Raw genomic sequence first — 22,975 nt, forward strand, 5'->3', positions numbered from 1 at the left:
ATGAGGGTGTTTGTTCTCTCCTCCACGATCACGCGCTAGGGATTTGCTGAACTGGATATTCAGTTTTTAATAAACGGAGGTGACCTTTGCCCATAGCTCACTGGCTTCGCTTACGCTGAAAAGACTGGGTCTTCCACTGGGTCCGTGTTTTTTGCAGGAGCGTGGTGGAGTTTTGGTCCATGCGTGTGTGTGTGTGCACCTGGCAGCCAAGGGGGTCCTGCAAGGACTTTTTTTTTTGCAGGAAAAGATGTGTTTTGAGGCGACCATTCTGCACAGATTCTTTGAGGGTTTCAAAGTATTTGCAACCTGTCATTTTAAATTCTGAGCATATTTGTAGCTCCAGCAGTACAAAAATAAACTGTGTTTTCTTGGAAAATGTGTGTGTCTGGGATGTGCTATCAGCAGCAAACTTCAACAAGATTTCCAGGCGTTTACAGTTGGAGCGTGCCAGTAAAAGAGTGTTTACTTAGACAGTAAAATCCTGGGGTGCCCACGTAAATATCCTAAACAATGTGTGTTACAGGAGCTTTCTTCGCTAATTGGGCTTTAGCTTCGAACGTTTTTTGTTCTGGCTCCTGGAGTGTTAATGGACTACCAGGAAAGTTGAACTCACATGGTGAGTCTTGTTTGCTGTTCAACACATGTTAGTGGGATGTGTCTTACATTCAAGAGAATTGTCTCTGATGTAGGTAAACGTTACATCTCAGTTGAGAATGTAAAACTCTTTGCTTTTAATACTCCTAGCAACACTGGGGTTTGTGCTGGGCAGTGGAAGAGAGAAAAGGTGGCAGGTATACCCTACACTCCCTATTCATCCATCCGTGCGTTTAACAAGCCTCCCTGATTATCTGTCGTCTGCAAAACTGTGCGATAGAAATAGGACGGACGGAGACAGGGTCAGGAAACTGTGCTCTGGGAGCCAAGAGCCTGCTTTACTTCCTCAGCATTTCCCAAACGTTGGGACAAATTGCCTCTTTTGTCAACATGTAATTTTCAAAGAGTTAAAAAACAGTAACTCATCCCAATATTCAGCAAGCACACATTGAGGACTTATTTAACTCAATAATGACAGGATCCATAGGGTAATAAAGCTGGTGCAGGGGAAGATACCAAAAAGATATCTAGGTAGGTAGACAGGACAGGTAGGACAGAGGGACGGACAGACGGATGGAATGAAAGGAGAAAAGGACGCTGGAGCAATATTGCAAAGTTAGGTACAAAACTGGCTAATGTTGTCCTACAAGGCAATAAAATAGTAATTTGGGGGATTATATGCCTACCAAGCAGAAATTCTCTGCATCTATACTAGAAAAATATCATTTAGTTATTTTTTGGTCATCTGCAACCCTTACAGAGTCTGGGCCCAATCAGCAGTAAAGAGCAAGGCACAGAAAGTCACATTTGTCAAGAGTGTTAGATAACTCGGGTGCATTTGTCACTCGGTGCTGCCCTGCCACCCACTAGAACCTTCTGCAGCTGTGAAAATATCGTGCTCATGGGCGGTGCATGTGGCGGCCACTGGCCACATGTGGCTCGTGAGCATTGGAAATGTAGCTAATGAAAATGAGGCATGGGAATGCTAATTTTATTTAATTTTTTCAACTTTGATTTAAATAGCCACGTGTAATTCGTGGTCATTATATTGGAAAGATGGCTCTAATGTGCCATTAAATGGGTAGTCATTTTTCTGTTTCGTTTTCTGGATAATTTTTTTCTCAAATACTTTGTAAATTACATCATATTGTAAATATCCTAACAGGAGTTAGATATGTAAAAGAACTCGGGGAAGACTCCTTTGAAAAGGCCTAATTCTGTCTCTAATCAAGTAACTTCTTTTGCAAATATGGTGCCTCTTATATTGAGTTTCTTGAGAGTGGACTCATCGGGAGCCATTCTGGCTGGCGAGGCAACCGCTTATGAAGTTAGCTTACTTGGAGGGAGCCCAACTCTGCATTATGTTTTTCCAACTGAATCAGCTTGGTATTCATTTCCTTTAGCAAGATAATAACAGTCATGTCTCGTTTTGATTAAAAGGGACTCTCTGGTTTGCAAAAAATAAAAGAAAGGGAGAACTATTAATATTTTACAAGGATTTTCAGGTTTACATAAGTCAACGTTTCTGCTGCCGTCACTTCATTACTCAGGATGAGCAATCAATGCATTGATAAGGCTGCTGTGATTTCTCTTGAAACTCAGTCGTTTTACTCGGTGTTCTCATCTTGCTTGCTTGCTTGCAGGGTTTCTTCCGCAGAAGTATTCAGAAGAACATGATTTACACTTGTCACCGAGATAAGAACTGTGTTATTAATAAAGTCACCAGGAACCGATGCCAGTACTGTCGACTCCAGAAGTGCTTTGAAGTGGGAATGTCCAAAGAATGTAAGTGGAGTCTTAAAATTGTTTTCCTGTTTGCCTTATCTATAAATATGATTTGCTCAGCTTCCAAAATCAAGTCGCGGGGGACGTCAGCATGTGGAATTCAGATATGACACTCATGATATATTGCCAAGAGCAGGTGTAAACAGAGATGACATGAAAATAGAATATCTGTGGGGATTTTTCAGATAAGACTTGAGTGGCAGTTGGTGAAAAGACAGGAGTTGGGTGTCGTGGATGGCAGATTTGTATTCCAGAACAGTTACTAACTCTGTGTATTTCAGAGCCACTAGTAACTCGAACATACCACAAAGCCACTCAGAGCCTGCACTTCCCCATCTTGACAGTGGAAAGAAAGGGTTTTGCCTGCAACGGTGAGAATAAAATGAGATGAGAGGCATGAATATTGACAGTAGTGATAGTTTGCCCTTTACAGAGGGGAGGAAATGTAAAATTTTTGTTGTGGAAGGAACATGGAGAAATTCGGCACATTGGCATTTTTCCAAAGTTGATGTACATTTTTTTCCTCCCATTCTACTCTCTCTTCCAAACAATTATATGCTTTATTAGTGCAAAAAAGAAGATTTTAGTAGATTAAAAATGAGTCGACCGTAAACATCTGATCATAGGGATTTGAAATAAGCATGCTTTAATATAGGCAGAGAACAAAAAACTTCATTTGTACATTCTCTCTTCGGTGCCTTCCAATGTAGGGAGTGAGAAATTGACAGGCAGACGGCTGGGCTCGGGCGGGCGTAAGGAAGATGATGGGGTGCGTGCTGGTGAAGCACTAAATGCGATTGCTGTTGCTCCATTCATCCCATCACTGGGGGATTTGGCGAAGGCAGACTGTGAGTGGGGCCCCTCACCAGCTGCTGTGAGGGGACTCTGCAGATGCCTGAGACATGACTGTTGCCCTCCCAGAGTGTAGGCCAAAAAGCCAGGCATCTTAGCCACAGTCTTGCAGTGGGGTTTGCAGCCTTATCTAACTGGTTAAGGGCTCTTGGATTTTGGAATTGGGAAAATGTGGCCATGGAGGAGGAGCCTGGCTGGGGAGGGAAAGCCCAGCACCAGGCAGCATCACCTTGCGGGGCTCAGGAAGCCGCGGGCTCTCTGCTGGGAGCTATGACTTGGGGATGTTTCTTGGTGTCCTGCCCAGTGTCCTAACTGTACCCAGAGTTTCATTCATTTATCTGCCTCCTGGATTTCTACGCTTCAGGGAAAATGTCAGGGCCGGGACCAACTCAGTTGACTTAGCCAGTTAGCATTTTCTACGTTGCAGCCATGGTCCTGGGTTCATGGTGTGAAGTGTAACAAAGTCCGGTCCGATGAGAATGAATTCAAGACTCAACCTTATATGCATAAAATAAAAAATGGTATATCAGACTTCATCAAAATTAAAAATGTCTGCTTTCCAGAAGATACTGTGAAATTAATGAAGAGACTAGCCACAAGCTAGGAGAAAATATTTGTAAGCACCTGATAAAGGACTCATATCTAGAATATATAAAACCTCTAAAAACTCAATAATAAGAAAGCAAATAGCCCAATTATAAAAAAATAGCCAGTCCCCTTCAAAAATGCCAAGATTATGCAAGGCAAAGATAGACTGAGGACCTGTCCCAGATTAAAAGAGACATGACAACTGAGTGCAATGCATAATCCACATTGGATCCTGGATCAGAAGTCCAATAGCCATGAAGGACATTCTGATGACAGTTAGTAAACGTTGAATATGGACTATAGATTAGAATATAGCATTGCATCAACTTTACATTTCCTGACTTTGGTCATTGGGCTATTATGTAAGAGAATGTCCTTGTTCTCGGTGTCTGCAGCTAACTCTCCATAGTTCAAGAGGTGTGTGTGTGTTTGCTTAGCTCAGGCCCCACATCCCCCCATTGATGAGAAAAGCATGATATTGACCTGAAATAGCCAGATTATTCATAGGTTCACAGCGGTAAGTGGGACTCGCAGGACGATCACCCACTACTCCACTTTTTGGTCTGCCATTCTGTAGACACGGATGTCACCCTGTAGTTCTGTGGGAGAATTTCAGTTCAGGCTGAAATTATAAATGAGTAAGCCAGATGTGGACCCAAGGAAAATCAGTACTTTTGCCTTTATTTTGTGTGGGCTGGAGACCCATTTCCTGCTTACATTTCTTAAAACCCATATCCTGCTGCTCTGTAAAAACTGGCAGCTTGGTTAGCAATTAAAAAAAATAATGTTTACTCCCACAGGAAAACTCTAGTTTCAACCCTCAAGGAACGTATCACCTTAATCAGATTTAAAAATATAGAAATGGGAAGAAAATGGGCTCATTATGCCCAAGTACACAAAAATAAATATGTTTTCCATAGAAGGAAATTGAAGGGGAGAAATAAACACTTGCAGTGTAGGGATTGAGGCTCTAGTAGAATATTTTAAAAGTTGAAAGAGAAGGAAGCAGGAAAATATGAGAATCGGTAACCATTTACATCACAATATACGCAACTGAAAAGAACCCAAGAATAATAGACTTGTGGAATGTTAGACCTGAAAAGGGATCTCAGAGATTGATTTTCACTCACCTCTCATTTGACATACAAGTACGCTAGAACCCAGAAAGGTGAACCGGGTTTCCCGGCAATCCCCAACTGGCTAAAGACAGAGCAAGATTACAGGCCATGTCTGCCACCTCTCCTTGTCCTGCTTTCTTTGTGATGCCAAGATTAGCAAGATTTGCGTTCAGGGCTAGCCGTAGGTTGGGACAATTTGTTAGTATGTGTCAGAGCTCTTCAGATGCAAGTAAGAGAAAACCCGGCTCAAAGTGGCATAAGCTAAAAAAATAAAATAAAAAATTAAGCACAAGTAACAGTTCAAAGTGACACAGCTGGAACCAAGGGCTCCTGTTCCTTTTCGGGACACCGTTCCTGTTCATCTGTCACAGCTGTTTTTGCTATGTTGGTTTCGTTTCCGGGAAGATTTTCCCGAGTGTGAATAAAGATGACTACCAGGAGCTCCGGGTCTATAGTCTGCCCAGCAACAAGAGGGAGACTCCACCAGTGCCTAGGCACCAGTCGTGATTGGCCTCACCTCGGTCACGTGCCCTTCTAGGAACACATCGCTTTGCGGCCAGGGTAGAATACAGTGATCGACTCTGTCTGGATCATGTGCCTATCCCTGGGAGACAGGACTGAGTTTGACCTCACCCCAGCCACATGGGCAGGGAGTGTGGGAGGAAGTGTTCCTCAGTGGGAAGTCAGAAAGATGGGAGTAAAAACTGCCTTGTGTCCCCCAGGTCGGTCACACAGTGTTCTTCCTGGTATATTCTTATTCTTTATGGGGCTGGGGTGGGGTAGAAAAAGGGAAAGGGAGAGGGTACAGTGAAAGGAAGGGAAAGAAAGAAACCTAAGAATGATAGTAATAACTGACATAAGGTGTTTCCTATGTGCCAGGTACTGAGTTATACTCTTTAAGTACTTGATCCCATTTGACCCTCACAGCAACCCTGTGAGGTAGGTTAGTTAAAATCCTTCTCCCTGCCCCACTTTTTGGCAGATGTGGAAGCTGAGGCACAGATATGTTGATTAACTCACTCAAGGTAACACAGTAAGGGAATCTGGGCCCAGGTAGTCATATACGCTGCATGCTATAAAAAAGGAGCTTTTAAAACTCTGAGTTACCTTCTCGATTCTACTTTATTGCCAGTGGTTAATAAAACAATACTCGCACTTCTTGCTCTACATTTGAGAGATAAGCCCTGGAAAATCATGTGTAAATTTAATTTTTATAGATTGAATATGGTTTTAAATGTATAGGGGGATTTACTAATAAAAGGAATCTTGTAGTGTGGCCCATCAGAAAAGCATGAGTATTCTTCATTCTTCTGTTCTGTAAATGCTGGTTAGTATACCTTCTGTTTTCCAAGGTGTTTGTAGGGCTAGGGGAGCCCTTTTACCGAAGAATAGCTATTTGTCAGAGCATGGAATTTGAAAGCAGTAACAGCAAGTGAAAAAAAATCGATTTTCAGCAGCATTAAAAAGTGGTACAAAAATTTATGAAGAAGTCGGGGAGGAGGCAGAGGAAGCAGAATGCCTCCAGGTTGAGTGATGAGCTGCTTCTGCTGGTGAAAGGTGAATAACTGTGTCAGCCCAGGCCAGCATGCGCCCAAGCCCTAAAATAAAAACAAGAACTAAACAAGAGGAACAATAAATGAAGACATAAAATTTGGGATTGTGAAAGCAATGCCCGGATGAGCTTATGATGCAGATAAACAGCTAATTGTCCACAATGAGGAAGGAGAAGGTGTGAGAGGCTGTTGCTCAGAAAGTCCGACAAAGGCCTTTGAGTCAGTTACAGAAACTCAAGTGAACAGTTCAAACTGTTAAGCCAGGGATCACCACATTTTTTTAAGGGCCTAATCGAGAATATTTTTGGCTTTGTGGGCCCTGTCAACTCTTTGAATTGCTCAGCTCTGATGAAGCACAAAAGCAGCCCTAGGAAATACATAACAAATGGGCGTGGTTGTATTCCAATAAAACTTTATTTACAAAAGCAGGTGAAGGGCTGGGTTTATCCCAAAGGCTCTAGTTTGTCTACTTCTGCTATAAGAGGCTCGTCCAATGGCCAGGTATGCCAGTTATGGCTGCTCTGTGATCTCATCTCCAGCTTCCATTCTCATTCATTCATTTCCTACCAGTAGACACCCCTGCTTCCAGCCACCCTGGACCACACTTGCCCACAAGCTCCATACCTCCATATTTTTATAGAGGCTGTTCCCTGGCATATTGGGCTTCCACCTCCTCCTCGTCCTTCAGTTGAGACTCAGGAGACTGCTGAAATGTCACGTTCTCTTTGACGCCTCCACGGGACCCCACCCCACAGTCTAGGCAGAGTTGCTCACTCTTCCCCATGTCTGTGGTACTTTGAACACATCTCCAGGAAGCGCAGGCTTTATTACAGTGTGATTCTACACACACTGCCTCGATTGTAAGCTCCTAAAGGGTAAGCATCAAGCCTTCCTTGCTCTGTAGCCCCATTTGGCTCGATGCTTTGCTCGGGACGTTAGAGCAGTCAAGTGGTTAAATGTGGCCATTTGGAAAGACAACTGAATCCAGCATCGCCCCGGCTTTACTTTCTGAAAAGCTGTCAGACACAGAACAATTCTGTGTGCACATCTATTCAGCTCTCATTCATGTGCTTCTTTGATCTGGGCCCCAAACAAGTAATTCAGCTTCTTTGGGTTTGTGTTTTCTACCAGGATACGAGGAACATCAGGGTTGACAAAGAGCCCAGGCATGATGTGAGAATTGATGCCTTTAATCTTGTTTAGACAACAGAGCCTCTACAATCTGCTTCCTCTTGCCAGTTCCCTCCCCTAGAAGACATTAGATCCTCTACTGCATTTGCTCTTGAAAACGGTTGAACAGAGCAGGCGTCTTGTGGAACTGGGCATGGCAAAAGCACAATGACAGTGGACAGACGAAATGGACACGTGGTGGAGTTTGAGGGTTCACTCACTTTTGTGATACAAACCTTGGCTATCAAGTTGCTCCTGGACAAACGGAGAGGACCCAGGGTAGACACTGGGGTTGGGGGGCCGACAGGACAAATGGGAGATAAGAAATAGGCCAGAATTAAGACTTGTGTGCTGTGTTGAAGGGACAGTAGTGGGCCCTGGATGCTTCTAACAGTTGGCCAGTCCCCATGGTCCTCTGCCCTTCAAGACGGGGTGTCCCCCACCCTGTGTCTGTAACAGAGATACTATGCAAGGTATTGTGGCTGCCTCCCCCATTCTATTTCTTTTCTTTCTGAAAAACCAGTGGCCATTAATTCACAAAGGAACCTCTTCAGATTGCTCTTTGAGCTTATGTATATGCGACCTGTGCCTCTGCGTGGCGGGCAAAGCATGTCTTTGATTTTGTTTGAGAATGCTGTTTAGTGTTTATTTCGCAGCATTTTTTCCTACGACAGTTTCATAAGTGTATTTGTAGAATAGAGCAATTGAATAATCTCTGAATTTAAGAGTCCCTAAGCACTCATTGACACCTTCTCATTTGGGGCATATTGAGCTTAAAAATAGCTTTTTATAAAGTCTCTAAATTCCAATTTATACTTTAGACTTGAACGTCCCCATGGGTCGATTGGATGGAATGAATGTGCTTTGTACAGATGCTTAGATACTTTCATAAGAGGTCTCTGTGTTGTTCTGTGTTTCTCTCATTTCCCCTTTAGTGTTCGACTTACATTAAAACAAACCTTTTGGATTAAAGGCACTTAACCTCAGTTAAAATCACTTCTGTTGGTGCACAAATTATATCGATGTGCACATTGCTTCTATGGCTGGATTTTACTGGCTTAATAATGAGGAAATTCATATTGTAGGTTGCCCTGTGTACTTGGGAAATTACATAAAAATCATCATCAGAGCACTTAATGTCTTTCTAATTTTAGTTTATTTCTTCATTTGTTCCCCAGTTGCATCCTAGCCTGGTACTGCATTTCTGAGGTTCGCTGCGATCATTTTGCTCTGCTCACCAGAGATGCAGCATTAACCCCCCACATTCCCTTCTCCCCCAAGAGCCCCCCAAAAGTAAATGAAAGTCTGGAGACTTTATATTTTTATATCTAAAAGTGTCATCAGAGCTTGAAACTAAAAATCTGCTGCCCCTTTCCACTTGCCAAATGTTAATGTTTTCCTGCATCTGTCCAGGAGATTTAAAAAAAAAAATTCTGCTGGGACACTGATAGCCCAGTGATGTGACTGTCACTGTGGGACTTGAAGCGCGTTAATGCTCAGACTGCAAAGGAAGTATTAAAATTCCTTCAGCTTTACTAACACATTTCTCTCTGCAGCCCATCTCACGGAAAGGGGATGCTCACAGCACAGTCTCACCTTGGGGAAAGGAGACATTTCTGTTACACAAAGGCACAGCGCAGAGGAGAGAGCCAGGGGCCTTGGGGTTAGCCAGAGCTGAGTTCCAATCTGACCTGCCCTCCCGTCGTCTTATCTTGGGCAAGATGGTAATTTTGCTCCATGTGGAAGGAGCTAACCTGCAACATGGGGCTTATTGTGGAAACCTGGCGGGACTGTGCTGTGCATTGGACCGCAGGAGGACAAAGCATTTAGCACCGTGGTTAGCACATGGTAGGTGCTAAATAAATGAAAGCTGTTCTCTCAGGTTCCTCCCCTTGTGGTGACACAGGCCCTGTCTCTGCTTGTGTTGCTGCCGCCACAGCTGGTTTTTGTGTTTTGTTTTTTGTTTTTATTTTAATAATGTCAACCTCAGTCCCCTTTCAGGAGAAAAGTGAGAGGCAGAGGATCTATTCGTTCCAAATGGTTTATAATGCCACAGTGTAGGTGTACAGCTCCAATGTTAAGTCACAGCATTAAAAATAAAGCTTGAAGGCATCATTTTCAAAATAAATATCCACCTTCCTCAGCCACTGAAACTGAGAGGCGGACTGTTTGTTTGCCCAGAGATGCTGGGACACCTGTAATCAGAGAATGGGACAGGATCCTGGTATCGTGGAACCCAACGCCGGAGGGAAAGCCGAACTGGGGTGTTAGAAAGGACGCCTGGCCCCCTTCCTGCATCCGTTAGCTCAGGGGGAGGCCACCAGGGTCTCCGGGGCAATGCCAAACCCACACCAAATCACCAGGAAAGCAAAGTCTCCCTCCTCCCAACATCCTCCTTTGTCCCCCATTTGCGAGGAAGGCTGGGGGGATGTTGGTGTTAATGGGATAGTTGGTGGTCACAAAGTGTTTTACCGACAGCACAGCCTCCCGAGACTCCAGGTGACCTGATGGCGCAGGTAGGACTGGTATCGTGTTAGGCTGTACTATGATCCTCAGTGTCCTGAGATTCAGAGAGGCTAAGGACCTGCCTCAAGTCACCCTGGCTTAAACCTCTGGGCCCTAGTGATTCCAATTGTCAGTAGTTACAAATAGGGTTCCTGTGAGCCTTTAGTGCTAAAAACTTTTCAGTATCTTCGCCCGCCATTGCTCCCAAATCACATATTCTACCATTTACATAAGTGATTTGACTTGAGATTATATATATATATATATATATATATATATATATATATATATATATATATACTAGTTTAATTCAGTTTTTCCCCAAGTGCAAACCCTGCACGCAGTGATGCGCAGCATAATTTTAGGGAGTATTGAATTTAACATGGAATCATATCAAATCATGCCGTAATGAAGTTATTCCCTTTTCAGTGTTCAGTCTTTTTATTACCCACGAGGAAAACCTCAGTTTGATGCCAGAGCAGCCTTAATTAATACCTCTCGAACCTGTGCTAATCCCCCTTTTTTACAGAGAGAGGACAGGCAACCATATCTAGTCAACACTAAATTGTACTTATTCAGAGATGTGCAGGCTGTTTTCTTCAGGAGCCAGACAGTCCCTATTTGAGGCTTTGCAAGCTTCATGAATGAATATGGCTTTGTTCCAATAATACTTTATTTAAAAAAAAACAAACAGGCAATTTACCTGAAAATGCTGTTTATGTTTTTTACCCTTTTCTTTATGGAAAGTAATATGATTTTTTATAGTAGTACTATAAAATTCTCTAAATTTTATTTGAGCAAAAGAAAAATCAATTTCGACAGAAACTGTAAGAGCATAGTTGTCAGAGAGTATGTGAAAAATGGTGAAGATAGTACTAGAAGAACTGAAGTTCAGCCAAATCTGTTTTTTAATATGTTGGCTGGTCAAGTATTCTTGTATCTTAACAGAACTAGAGCAGAGTGTTGGGGGGGCGTCTCAGCCCCCAGAGTCTCCCGCAGTGCCTCACTTGCCATCAGTATCCCACTGACCTGCCCCTCATTCCTTTTCCCATCCTGAGCTGTAAAGGACTCAAGGATGGGCAGCTGGGTCTTGCTTTTCTTGGATCCGCAGGGCTACAATGCTGGTACAGTGAGGGATTGATGAATGGGTAGAACTGTCAGGATGAGATTCAAGCATTTAGGTGAGGTGGTGGGAATAGGAGGATTCAGGGAGACCTCGAGTTGTACTGTTTATTCCCTGTTCTGAAGACCGGAGGGGGGTAGTGTTGTGGCTTGAAGCACAGACTGGAGGGGCAGCCAGGGTTTAAATGAAGCCCACCCTTTGCTGTGTGTGACCTTGGCCAGGTTATTCAGTAACTCTGTGCCTCTGGTTCCTTCTCTAATAATAGGACCCACCACATACGGCCACTGGGTGAGTCTATAGTAGAAAGTAAAGATATTTCTTAGCTAAGTGTGAGCTCTTGTTACTCTTCCTCCTGCTCTGATAATGCCCCATTCTGGTCTCCTAACAATGGCCTGTTTGATCATCGATATGGTCCTTAGTGGCTGTATAGAACAGCTAATGCTCCTTCCCGCCCAGTGGTCCATTTACTCAAAACAAGAGGCACTGTCAAATTTGGCATTTGTCTTTGAGGGCTCAGATGCAACACCCACAGAGCAAAGTGTCAGCTCTGAACCAGAGGATCCCATGTTGGGATTCGTGGCCCTTCAGTGCGCACAGAATTGCCTCCAAGTGTGTCAGCACAGACAGAGCCCCGCACGGCTGGCTTAGCCGGCCCCAGCCTACCCAGGACACTGTCCTGCTCCCGACATGCCCCAGGAACCATCTGTGCTCAGCGTGCCCATCGTGTGATGCAGTCTCAGGGTGCGTGTGTAGTTCCTCTGTACTCCCTCCCTCCTCACCTTGCAAGCCATCCATCACTCTCCTGAACACTCCAGCATGTTTCTCTGAATTCCTCTCACCTCTCTACACTGTGACATGTTAGTGGTGCCTCTGTTGGGTGACTTTGAAAGTCAAACTTGTTTTTGAGCCGAAGAGGTAGCTAGGTAGCTATATGCAGGGTTGGGGGGGGCAGTGGGGAGCGGAGGTGGGAGGGGAACACATAAGTGTTCTCTGCACTGACTGTGAGCATCTTAAGGGCAGGTACAATCTCATTCTACTCTTATTTGGTTCCTCAACTGTAAGGCCAATGCCTTGTACTTAAAAGAAATTTCTGGAATGGATTGGGAACAGAGTACTTGAGGAGTAGAGATTGTAAATCAGGAACTTTCGTCTGGCCTTCCTAAGAGTTAGGGATTTGAATTACGTCCCATTAATATAAGGAGCCCATTTTTGCCTTTTCCGTTTTGCCGCCTTCTCTAATTTGCACCCTATGAATTCTAGAATGTTACTCCTTTTAAGACATGAAGTCTTGACCTTGTTTGTTCCGTGGTGGACGTACCGAGTGAGCTTGTAGATAGGTCCTAACAGAGACAATGCGCTTTCTCTCAAAGCTGAGCACACCTACACACCGTATTTCATCAAATCTGTAATTTGTTAAGGTGCACTGTCGTTCATGTACCACTGAAAAGCGAACAGCAGCAGTTAAACCGAGACCAGTGAAGACTGAAGACAGGCAGCACTTTCATCGAGGGAGAAAGCAACTATCAGCCCCGTTAGAAAAGGGAGCATCTCACCTCCTAGGCTGGAATATTCTGTGTTTTCATCTTGGGCTATTTTTTTTCCATTCTGCTTGAAATAGACATTGAGTAAACCTCAGGGCCCAGAGACAATCCCCAGCACAGAGAGTTGGCTGAATAAATATGCAAGTGCTTCTAAAATAGCTGGCAGAGAGCCTTTTGTTTGGAAACAAATGTCCCCTTGAAAATAGCAACCCGAAATTCCCTCGCAGTCCCTGTGTTCTGGGGCGATGAATGTGGCCCTTTAAGTACCTTCTCCAGTGACAGCCATTCTCTGGAAATTGCTCCATAAATCCAGGCGTAGAATGCAGTCTGGAATGTGCTCTTCTCGGCATGGTTTCGAGCACTTAAACCCATCTCCTTTCCCTTTGCCCTCACAAAATATTAACTAGCACAGTTATTTCTTTCATCCTGCTCCCTTAAAAAACTAGAAAACAAAGATTTGCTCAATTATCTGATGAGCTAGGTTAATGGAGACAAGCATCCTTTTAGTACTCGGGCCAACTGGAGTGAACACCCTACTTCCTCGGGAGAAAGGATGTTTCTGCCTCAGAGACACACTTAATTGCGCCAACATTTCACTGCACCAACGTAAAATACCCCCGCGATTTTAAAAAAAAATTCTGATTGCTTTATTTCCAAAATGGTTTTGGGACAGGAAAGTGATTTTGATGTTGGAGACTGCAACCCCCCTGTTTTTCTTTGCTTCCAGGGGCCATATTATAACGTCACTTGGTCAGACCTATATACCGTATTTTGATTCAGCAACATTGTTTAGACATTAAAATAGAGCTAAGGGATTTCACTGGTGTTTCAAAATGCACCCGCTTAGAAGCCAGCCATGATAAGGTCCTTCCAAAGGGAAAGATAAAAGTTGCTTCTAGTCAACTCTGTCGATGCAGGGGATTTCATGAGGACAGGAGGAGAATCAGTGTGAACTATAATGAGTGAAGGATTCCCACTTGGTGTGTGCAAAGTGCCTGGACAAAATGCTTGAGCAATTTTAAACTTAAAGGAAACTTGGCTGTGGTGCTCTTGGACTTGGAGCTCTCAGCAATGTGAAGATATTCAGGCTCAGAATTTACTTTCCACCCCCCACAAACGGGTGAAGCCCCGTGAATTACTCGAGGAAGAGAGACCTCAGGACTTCCTCACACTGGGTCCCGGGGCTGAGCAAGCACCAGGAGGTGGCTTTCCCCACGATCCCCAGGAAGATGATGGTGTCCTGTTCTCAGAATGCAAGGCCACATTTTGTTTTCCCACAGAATACCTTGTGCACGGCTCTGTGTTCCTGAATAATAATCCTGTCCACCAAATTGAAATGTGGTGCTTTACTCCACCAGAAAGGCTAACATGAAAAGGACTGACAATTCCAAGTGTTGGCAGGATGGGAAGCAACTGGAACTCTCGTACATGCCTGGTGGAAGTATAAGTGGAGCCAGAGTTTGGAAAACTGGGCAGCAATACTTTCTAAAGCTAAATATATCAGTGTGACTCTAATTCCCCTCCTGGGAACATCCTCAAGAGAAGTGAGGGCATAGGCCCACTAAAAGATATATAGGAGAATGTTCACAGCAGCTTTATTTCCTAACAGCCCAAAGCTTGAGACAACCCATATGTTATCAGCAGCAAAATGTAGATCAATTGTGACAAATTCAAATAACGGAATACGCATAGCACTGAACAGCAAAAGAACCAACTGCTGGTAAATGTGACAGCGTGGCTGAGTCTTATACTCATAATGCTGAGTAAAAGGACTCAGAATAAAATTGCATTCTATGTATTTCCATTTATATAAAGATTAAAAGTGAGAAAGACAGATCTACATGGTAGAGGTGAGCGTGGTACTTGACCTCAGGACTTGAAAGGGGCACGTGGGAGCCTTGTGGGGTGCTGGAGTCATTGTGTATGCCAGGCATGTTTTAACTCAATCTAAAAGAAAAAAACCCAGATCTGATGTGGAAGTGGTGTTGGACGGGCATGGCCGTGCCCTCCGTACTTGGCGAAGCCTCATCACAGGTGAGAAGTGCAACATCCTCTCTTTAGAAGGATCCTCTCCCTTTTAACACACTCACATTTCTACGGGAGGTATTTTTGACCTCTCCGCCTTTTGCCTTTTCGTCTGACTTGGACCTTTATCACGTGCATCTTCAAATGCGTCAAGAGCAGTAGCAGCAGCAGCAGCAGCGATGGGATGTTACTCTGGATTCACTCTGAGTCCTCTGAGGATGGTTATGTAATACCTGTAATTGCATCAACCTGCCTAACGAGCTTTCCCCCCGGTGCCATGCCCTGCAAATTAATAGCCCATGGATCCATTTACAGCATGTTGTGTTTTGGAAAACTATTTCAAGCCATCAAATAATAAACAGCTTTAAAAAAAGATAACATAAGAATTGTTATTTTTAAATGATTAATTATCAGTAGTGTCAGTAAATTCCTCTCAGAGATGTCACGTGGTCAAAATGGGACTTATGAACCTGTGTAGAATCTAGTTTATTAACTAGTTGACTTTCTTTTTTTCAGATTTTATTTATTTATTTTTAGAGAGAGGGAAAGGGAAGGAGAAAGAGTGGGAGAGAAACATCAGTGTGTGGTTGCCTCTCATGCGTCCCCCACCGGGGGGACCTAGCCTGCAACCCAGGCATGTGCCCTGACTGGGAATGGAACCGGTGATCCTTTGCTTTCAGAGGCCTGTGCTCAATCCACTGAGCTACACCAGCCAGGACGACTTTCTTTTTTTCTACAAGTAAAAAGACATCACAGCCTCATGCTGATTCATTCCTCAAAGCCAGTGAGCACTAGTAAGTGCTCACACTGAGACAGGTTTCGAGACGTTGACCAGAAAGTTTGGTAGAACAGACAACCTGCATTTTTTTACAGCCACCAGGGGAATTTCTCTGTGAGGCTGTTCACACTTAATGAAAAGATTCTGCATTTACAGAAATCTCATCTTGATTTTTTAAAAAAACAACCAAAGGGTTAAAAAAAACATTCGGCTAATCAACCTGAGTCTGATGAGTGTGCTGAGCGCACATGCCGGGCAAGGGCTTCTGTTTTGTTCCCGCGTCCTGGGAGAGCGAAGGCAGGCAGGACTCTGGGTGTCCACAGCTGGAGGACAGCCACATGTTTCAGGAGAAGCACAGGTCTTTCCAGATACTGGTGTTGAGGATGGACGGCTCCCAGCGGTCCATATAAAGTGAGAACTGGGATATGTCATTTAGGATGTCCTTGACATTTTTCGTGGTTCTTCCTTAGGACATCCTCCCATGTAGTTAAATCTCATCTGTTTTCCAAACTGGAATAAAAGGGGCATAGAAAATCGTAGCGATCATTATGACCTAAACCTCAACAGAAATAACTGTGGACAGGACACCAAAGAGAGCGTAATAATGATGTCATCTCAAAACAAGGGTGGGCTTACCGCCTTGTTCCATTTCAAATGTCATTATTTAAGAGTTTGCTCCTTCAAATGCTGTCTTTCTGGGTATCTTCTCAGTTTCTGTTTGACTTTCCCTTTTAAAGTAAATCAACTATATTTTAGTACTTTATCTCTTTAGCAAGGTATAATTTACATATCTTAATGGTATAGATCTTAAATGTACAGTTTTATAAGTTTTGATAAATACCTACATTCTTCTAACTATGTTTTTATTCAAGACATTAGAAGGAGACTATGGGAACCTTCTGGTTGGAATACTTCTGTATCTTGATTTGGGTGGTGGTTGCAGTTAAGGTAAATTGTTCTGATGTCTATCACCAGAGATTAGTTTTGCCTTTGAACTTCATGTGCATGGAATCCTGCAGTCTGCACTCTTGTATCTGGTGTCTTTCATTCATCATTAGGTTTGTAGGATTTTTCCATATTGGTACATGGGTCAGTTGGTTGTTTGATTCTTTTTGCTTACCGGCATTTCATTTATAGAAAGGCAGTTCTCACCTTAGTGGATGTTTGGGTTGTTTCCAGTCTGGAGCCATAAGGAGTCAAATGGCCATGAACATCCTCGTACATGCTGAAATTCGTGCATGACGTAGACACTTACTTACCTTAGGTGGACACTCAACAGTAGAATTATTGGGTTATAAGGACATATCTTAAATTTTATTTTTTTAAAACGGCCAAATGTTTTCCAAAGGGGATATAAGTACTTATTTCTCTTGGATCTATAACTCCAACTTGGAATTAGGGGGTCATAAGGACACATGTGCTGAATTTTCTTAAAACTGGCTGGGTTTCCAAAGTGGTTTACCAGCCATTTCACACTCCATCAACAGTGTTTGAGAATGTTGGTTGCTCCAACTCTTTGTCAAGCCTTGATATTTCGCTCCCTTTAATTTTTGACATTCTACTTGGTGTGAAGTGCTATTTCACTGTGGTTCTCTGTGGTACCTCCATTGCTATCCAGTTCATATGCACTACTCAAGGGACATGGGCCTCGCCGTCTCAGGTCTTGATAATTCAGTAGGGACCCCATCTAATTTCAACTTCGGACTGAAAATTTTCCTGATGACTAATGATACTGCATTTTAAAAAAATTTTACCAAAACTGGATCTATTTTTAAATCAGGAAATATGCACAAAACTATGCACAGTTTGATCTCATGTTTATAGAAATACAAAGTTTGGAAGTTACAGCTCAAAATGTCTTGTTGTATTCTTTTTTGAGCTTATCTGTATTTTTATTTTATTATTTTACTTCAGTGCATATTTGTTGTGTGATAAAGAAAAGAAGAAAAGCTATTTTTTTTTTTTAAAAATCAGTTCCCCTTAGATTGATTGAGATAGAACTTTTATTTCTCTAATTATCTAACACTTTGGGCTAAGTAACGTTGGGTATTGGCAATGCTTTAAATAGAAATGGTCGAGAAAATAGATACCACTACTGTTTTGCATGTGTCCATTTCCCCAGGGAGAAACAAGTCCATTCCTATACATTCTGACATCTTGATGTTGGAGGATAGCCTCCATATTTCCCTCAGTTTAACAGACCATACACCAGGGGTCGGCAAACTTCGGTCTGTGAGCTGAACCTGGCCTGCCGCCTGCCTTTATCAATAAGATGTGATTGGAACACAGCCACATACGTTCATTTACATATTATCTATGGCTGCTTCCCTGCTAGAACAGCAGAGTTGAGTGCTTGTGACAGAGACCGTATAGCCCACAAAGCCTGAAATACTTATTGTCTGGCCCTTTCCAGGAGCAGTTTGCCAACCTCTGCCATAATCCATTCACTCTCTTTAAATTTTCTATTTTAATTTAAACACTGATTATGAGAGTTTAGTTCAATGCCAAACATATGTGCAGTTTGTAACTGTACCTTCATTTCTGTCCAGTTCATATGCGCTACTCAGGGCTTATGGGCGTTAGAGTCTCAGGTCTTGATAATTCAGCAGGGACCCCGTCTAATTCCAACTTTGGACTGAAAATGCACAAACAAATCCTCCCCTCACACCACCCCCAAAATCCTTTCATGTGAGGGGCCAGAACAATGAAAGGGCTTTCTTCTGGGTAGAAGTGCAGCTGACTATAAAAAAAGCCATGCTTTTTTTTTAAACACACACAGATGAGAACCTAAACATCCAATAGGTGGCTTTTTTTTTTTTAGGTGAAATAAGTAGAGACTGAATAAATGAGCTTGATTTTCTTGTCTAGAAATTGGTTGTGAGAGCTATTTTAGAAGGAGAGAGAAAGGCTGTGAGCAGTGGAGCCGGAGTTGGAAGGGGGGCCTTTCGGCGTAACTTCCTTTTGTCCAAATGGTCAGGTTACATTAAATCCCACATGTTATGTATCGTGAAGTGCTTTAAAGTTTACAGCAACTCATAACCAATTACTCTTCACTTATGCCTTTATAAACTACCAAAGAGGAAATTAAAGCAAATAATACTTCGATGGACTGGCATGGTGTCCTGGCCTGTTTTAAAGATGGACTCCAGCCCGGGCTGGTGTGGCTTGGTGAGTTGAACCGAGGGGTCGCCAGTTCGATCCCTGGTTGGGGTACATGCCTGGGTCGTAGACCGGGTTAGAGTCATACAAAGGGCAATCAATCTGTCTTTCTCTCACACATCAATGTTTCTGTCCTTCTCTTTCTCCCTCCCTTCTCTTCTCTCTAAAAATAAGCAAATAAAACCTTTTAAAAAATGAAGATGGACTCCAAGGCAGAAGAGACCCTGCCTTCATTTTGTAACTTATAATACAAAGATGTACATTCCTACCCTTCCCACATCTAAAGGAGTTTCTGAGAACAGAAGTATGGAAAAAAATTCCTTTAACAGATCACGTCACTTGAGAAACAAGACAGAACTGCAGTTAATATTACTGGCCAAGGCTGCAGAAGAACCTTTGTCAGGGACCCCCCCCCACACGGGCCCTACTTACCACCTGAAATCCACATCACCCAAGACTTCCCATGCGCACAAGGCAGGGCCCTCTGTGCATAGTCTCCTCCCAACAGGACTTCCCCGACCTGCTTAGCTTCCAGACTTGCCCATCCTAAAGATGCAGCCACCTTCCTTAGTTTCCACCTAGAATTGAATTATACGGAACTGGGGTTGCTCCAAATGTCGCCTCCCATCTGATCTCGCCATGGAGGCACCTGCTCACCTGCTTCACGGGTGAGTCAACATGTGTACATTGCTGCTGCAGGAGCTGATGGTGTCTTCTAAGTTATTTCTGGTGCCTATTACAGTTTTTAGGGTGTTTGAAAATGAAAAATGAGATCCGCTACTGCTTTGGTGCTGCTGGGCTTTTATTCACTGATAAGTGAAGAAGAGATTTGTGCAATAGGCATGAATATCCCTCTGTAGTCTGTTATCACAGCAGCCTGTTAAAAATCACTACCCTGAGAATCCCTAAGGTGAGACCTGGAGGCTAGCTACGCCCCTTAGCCAGCTGAGTGACCATGTGCAAGTCACTGAACCTCTCTGGGTCCTACTCATCTGTAAAACAAAAGCACTGAGGCAGTGATTGGTAGGATCCCATCCAGATATCGCACAGTCTGAAACAATAGACCGTAGCATCCCTTTCACTGGAGTCAGTAAGGCCGCTTCACTGAGAATTATATATTTGCTTCCAGGACACAGTTGCAGGGCAGTCTACCGTAATTCATCCTGCGCTCTGCTCCTCATAAAGTTTTAAAACATATGATGTACTGGGATTGACTTTTCTCACTGCCTTTTCTTCCTGGGTCATTTTTTTACGTGGAGAATCTTGGGACGTTCTCCTCGTAGCCTGTTGTAAAGGAGGATCAGCATTTCAGAGATGAAACATCCAAGACACAAAGAGGTTAATTACCTTGCCCAAGAAGAGATACAAAACACTTGCAGTGGAAGCGTTCCGGAGGAGTAGCTATATGTTTAGATGAATGATAAAGAGAAGCAAAGATGTAAATTTATATTCTGCAGTTTCCAGGGATCTAGAATGAATGTATAGGTTTAGAAATTACGAGAAGACTTGTACTTCCTGTGCCCCAGACTTGACTTAGACTGTTCTTGGGAAGGGAGACACTAAGAGACCAAGTGTAGACAACCCCTCAGAAGGCATAGGGACCCAGCATATCTATGATGGTGACATCACAAGTGACAATATGCACACCCACCCCCTCACCCCCAGTCCCAAGCAAAGCTCACTCACTGCCGACTTCCAATCCTTAACTTAAAGTGTCCCTCACTTAGCAGGAAGTTCTCTTTATAAATCCCATGAAAATGGAAGCTCTCCTGGGAAAGGTAGCAGGTTAAATTACTTTCAGGTTCCTTTAGAGGAAGCAGTGTCGGCTCCACTTTGTCAGCACACGCGGAGGAGGAGGACAGGAGAAAAGCTGGAGGGCCCTCTGGGAGGCTCGGTAGCAGCCGCGATGGAGGAATACAGGGGAAGTCTGGCCTGGGAGGCCCAGCCCTGGGGAAGTAAGAGGTCTGCGCGTCTTCCCGGAGCCCCCCGCCCCAGCATCTCTAGTCCTGAGGTGTCCCTCCCTGTCCACCCTCTTCGTCCATGTCTGTAACAGACTCTCAGATGGGTTTTGGTGTCATGGGTTATGGCCCAAAATTCTTGGCTCAAGGTTCTGTACCTAGAGCAGGAGACTCATGCTGGTTGGTCTCCAAGTTCCCGTCCAGGACCTGGTCCCCATGGGCACCGGATACGGGACAGATGAACACACCGTCAGAATCCAGTTTCTGGTCCGCATGTTTATGGTGATGTCTAGAGAGTTATCTTGGTCACCAGCACTCATACTTAACAGATGGAAATGTTTCAATGGGTGACAACTTCGCTCAAAAACCTAGTGCTCGAAACATAGTGTAATCATAATAAACAGGTGCCCGGATGCACTGGGAGTATCACTGGTTTCCACTGCGTTGTGCCAAGTTGTCAGAAACATTCTGTCTTTACGTGTGAGATGCTGAGAGACGTCTGCCCAGCGGGATGGCTCTCTGTCCTTGTTCCTACTTGATTTCTGGCCTCTTGCAGGATAGATCAAGTCCTTAGAAATAGGAAGACTTTTTTTTTTAGATATAGGGTGGGGTGGGGCAATCACTGTTTAAAGGAGCTGTGGGGTCAGTTTGTTGTAGAGCGAGTGATCCTTTTATAACCTGAGCAGTCAGTCGCCTTCAGGTACTTGGATGTTGGCAAGTATCACGTGAAGCAAGCCAGGGAGATACTATTTTCAAATCCTATTTAAAGACCTAGGAATCTAAGATTCATAGAACTAAAAGGACTTGGCTACTGTCATTGGCTTGGTGGTTGTGCCAGAAAGTGTCAGCAGAACCTGGGTGTTCTGATTCCGAGGGGACTGCGCTTATTACCATATCATCTTGCTCTTGGGAATGCATTTTCATCAGCTGAGCTGAATGAACTACAACTTAGAAGCATCGAGAAGTAAGGGACCGCGTTTGCCCCATGTACTTTTAAAAAAATGTGCTTAATGAATGCTTTTTGAACATCATGGGAGAGTAGCTTACCTATCACTTCCCTATTTGAATAAAGAATCAGCCCTTACTCACACTTGCAGAATTGAAACGGGGGAAAAATAACCATAAAACTTCTGCAGTGATTCTTACAAAGTCTTTTTCTCTTGCACAGGACCTATTAGTAGCATGGCATAATTTTTTAAATGGGCCATTTTTAGTAATAGAAGAAGGGAAAAAAAAACTCTCATTCCCACTCCCGTATAAAGTACAGTGTGAAAACTGCCTCTTAGGAAGGTGTAGCTTTACATCCTATGGGCAATGCCTAAGGCTCATGCATTTAATTTTCCAAGGGGTTTCAGTGCTCTGCCCTCCATACGGGATAGGTGGCTCCTTGCAGCTAGGAGGGGATTTGTTTAAAAAGTGAAGGGAATTCTTAAGGTTACCTAAGAAGCATTTTGAAGTCAGAGCTAAATGGGGTTAGCACTGCCTGTCCCTCTCCGCCATTTGTAGCTGATGCAAACCTCGGCTTTCCGAGGAGTCGGAGCCTCTGCACCCGCTCACCTGCCAGTTCCAATGGAGTCAGAAAGAGGTGCAGCCCAACAGGGTGACCTACTTCTGTTACCCCGGTGCCTGCATAAATGTTCGTTTTAAACTGACTCCTTGAAAAATCAGATGGAACAATAACAGCAGAAAGGTAAAGTGAGTCAGTACTTTTAAGGTCTCTTTAGTCAAAGTGTTGGCCAGGAAAAAAGATTAAAAAAAGGATGATTTAATTGGAACTTTTTTTTTCCCTAGTAGAAATTAGCTTTAGATTTGAAGTTACCAGCAGCCTCACTGTTACCACTGTCTTTCCCATCTTGATTGGAATAAAGACGAGGGTTCAGAGTAATTTAGTACAAGTCTTTTTCTTCTAATAGATGTAAGAATTAAAACCACAGATGAACAAACACCTTCAAAAGATGTTCTTGTTCTCTCCTTCTGTTTTGAAAAGTTTTGCTTTTATGGCTCTGGGAATACAGTCAGAAATTATACTTTATGTGGCACTTTGTAAATTTTCACCCTCAGAAAGTGGGCTGACAAAGCTCTTCAGAAAGTCCACATACTTGGGGTGTTAAATAGGTGGGAAAAACCGCTCAAAAATCATTCTATAATAAAATACAATTCCAAGGATGCTGGCTTGTACCGTCAATTTGGGGGGGAAACACTCCATGTTCACTTACAGGCAAAACC

At 43.5% G+C, this 22,975-nt stretch overlaps 1 protein-coding gene across 3 annotated transcripts in view; it reads left to right on the top strand.

Moving 5' to 3' along the window:
* Positions 1 to 22,975, top strand: part of RARB (retinoic acid receptor beta) — a 156,473-nt gene that overhangs the window by 67,336 nt on the left and 66,162 nt on the right. For all 3 annotated transcript variants that reach the window (XM_037144005.2, XM_037144008.2, XM_037144007.2), the window contains exon 3: positions 2,238 to 2,379. In XM_037144005.2, coding sequence (XP_036999900.1) covers positions 2,238 to 2,379 — 142 coding nt within the window. The remainder of the gene's footprint in view (positions 1 to 2,237; positions 2,380 to 22,975) is intronic.

This window comes from Artibeus jamaicensis, unplaced genomic scaffold (genome assembly GCF_021234435.1).
Source record: "Artibeus jamaicensis isolate MK-2021 breed Jamaican fruit bat unplaced genomic scaffold, CSHL_Jam_final contig_519, whole genome shotgun sequence".
Lineage (NCBI taxonomy): Eukaryota > Metazoa > Chordata > Mammalia > Chiroptera > Phyllostomidae > Artibeus > Artibeus jamaicensis.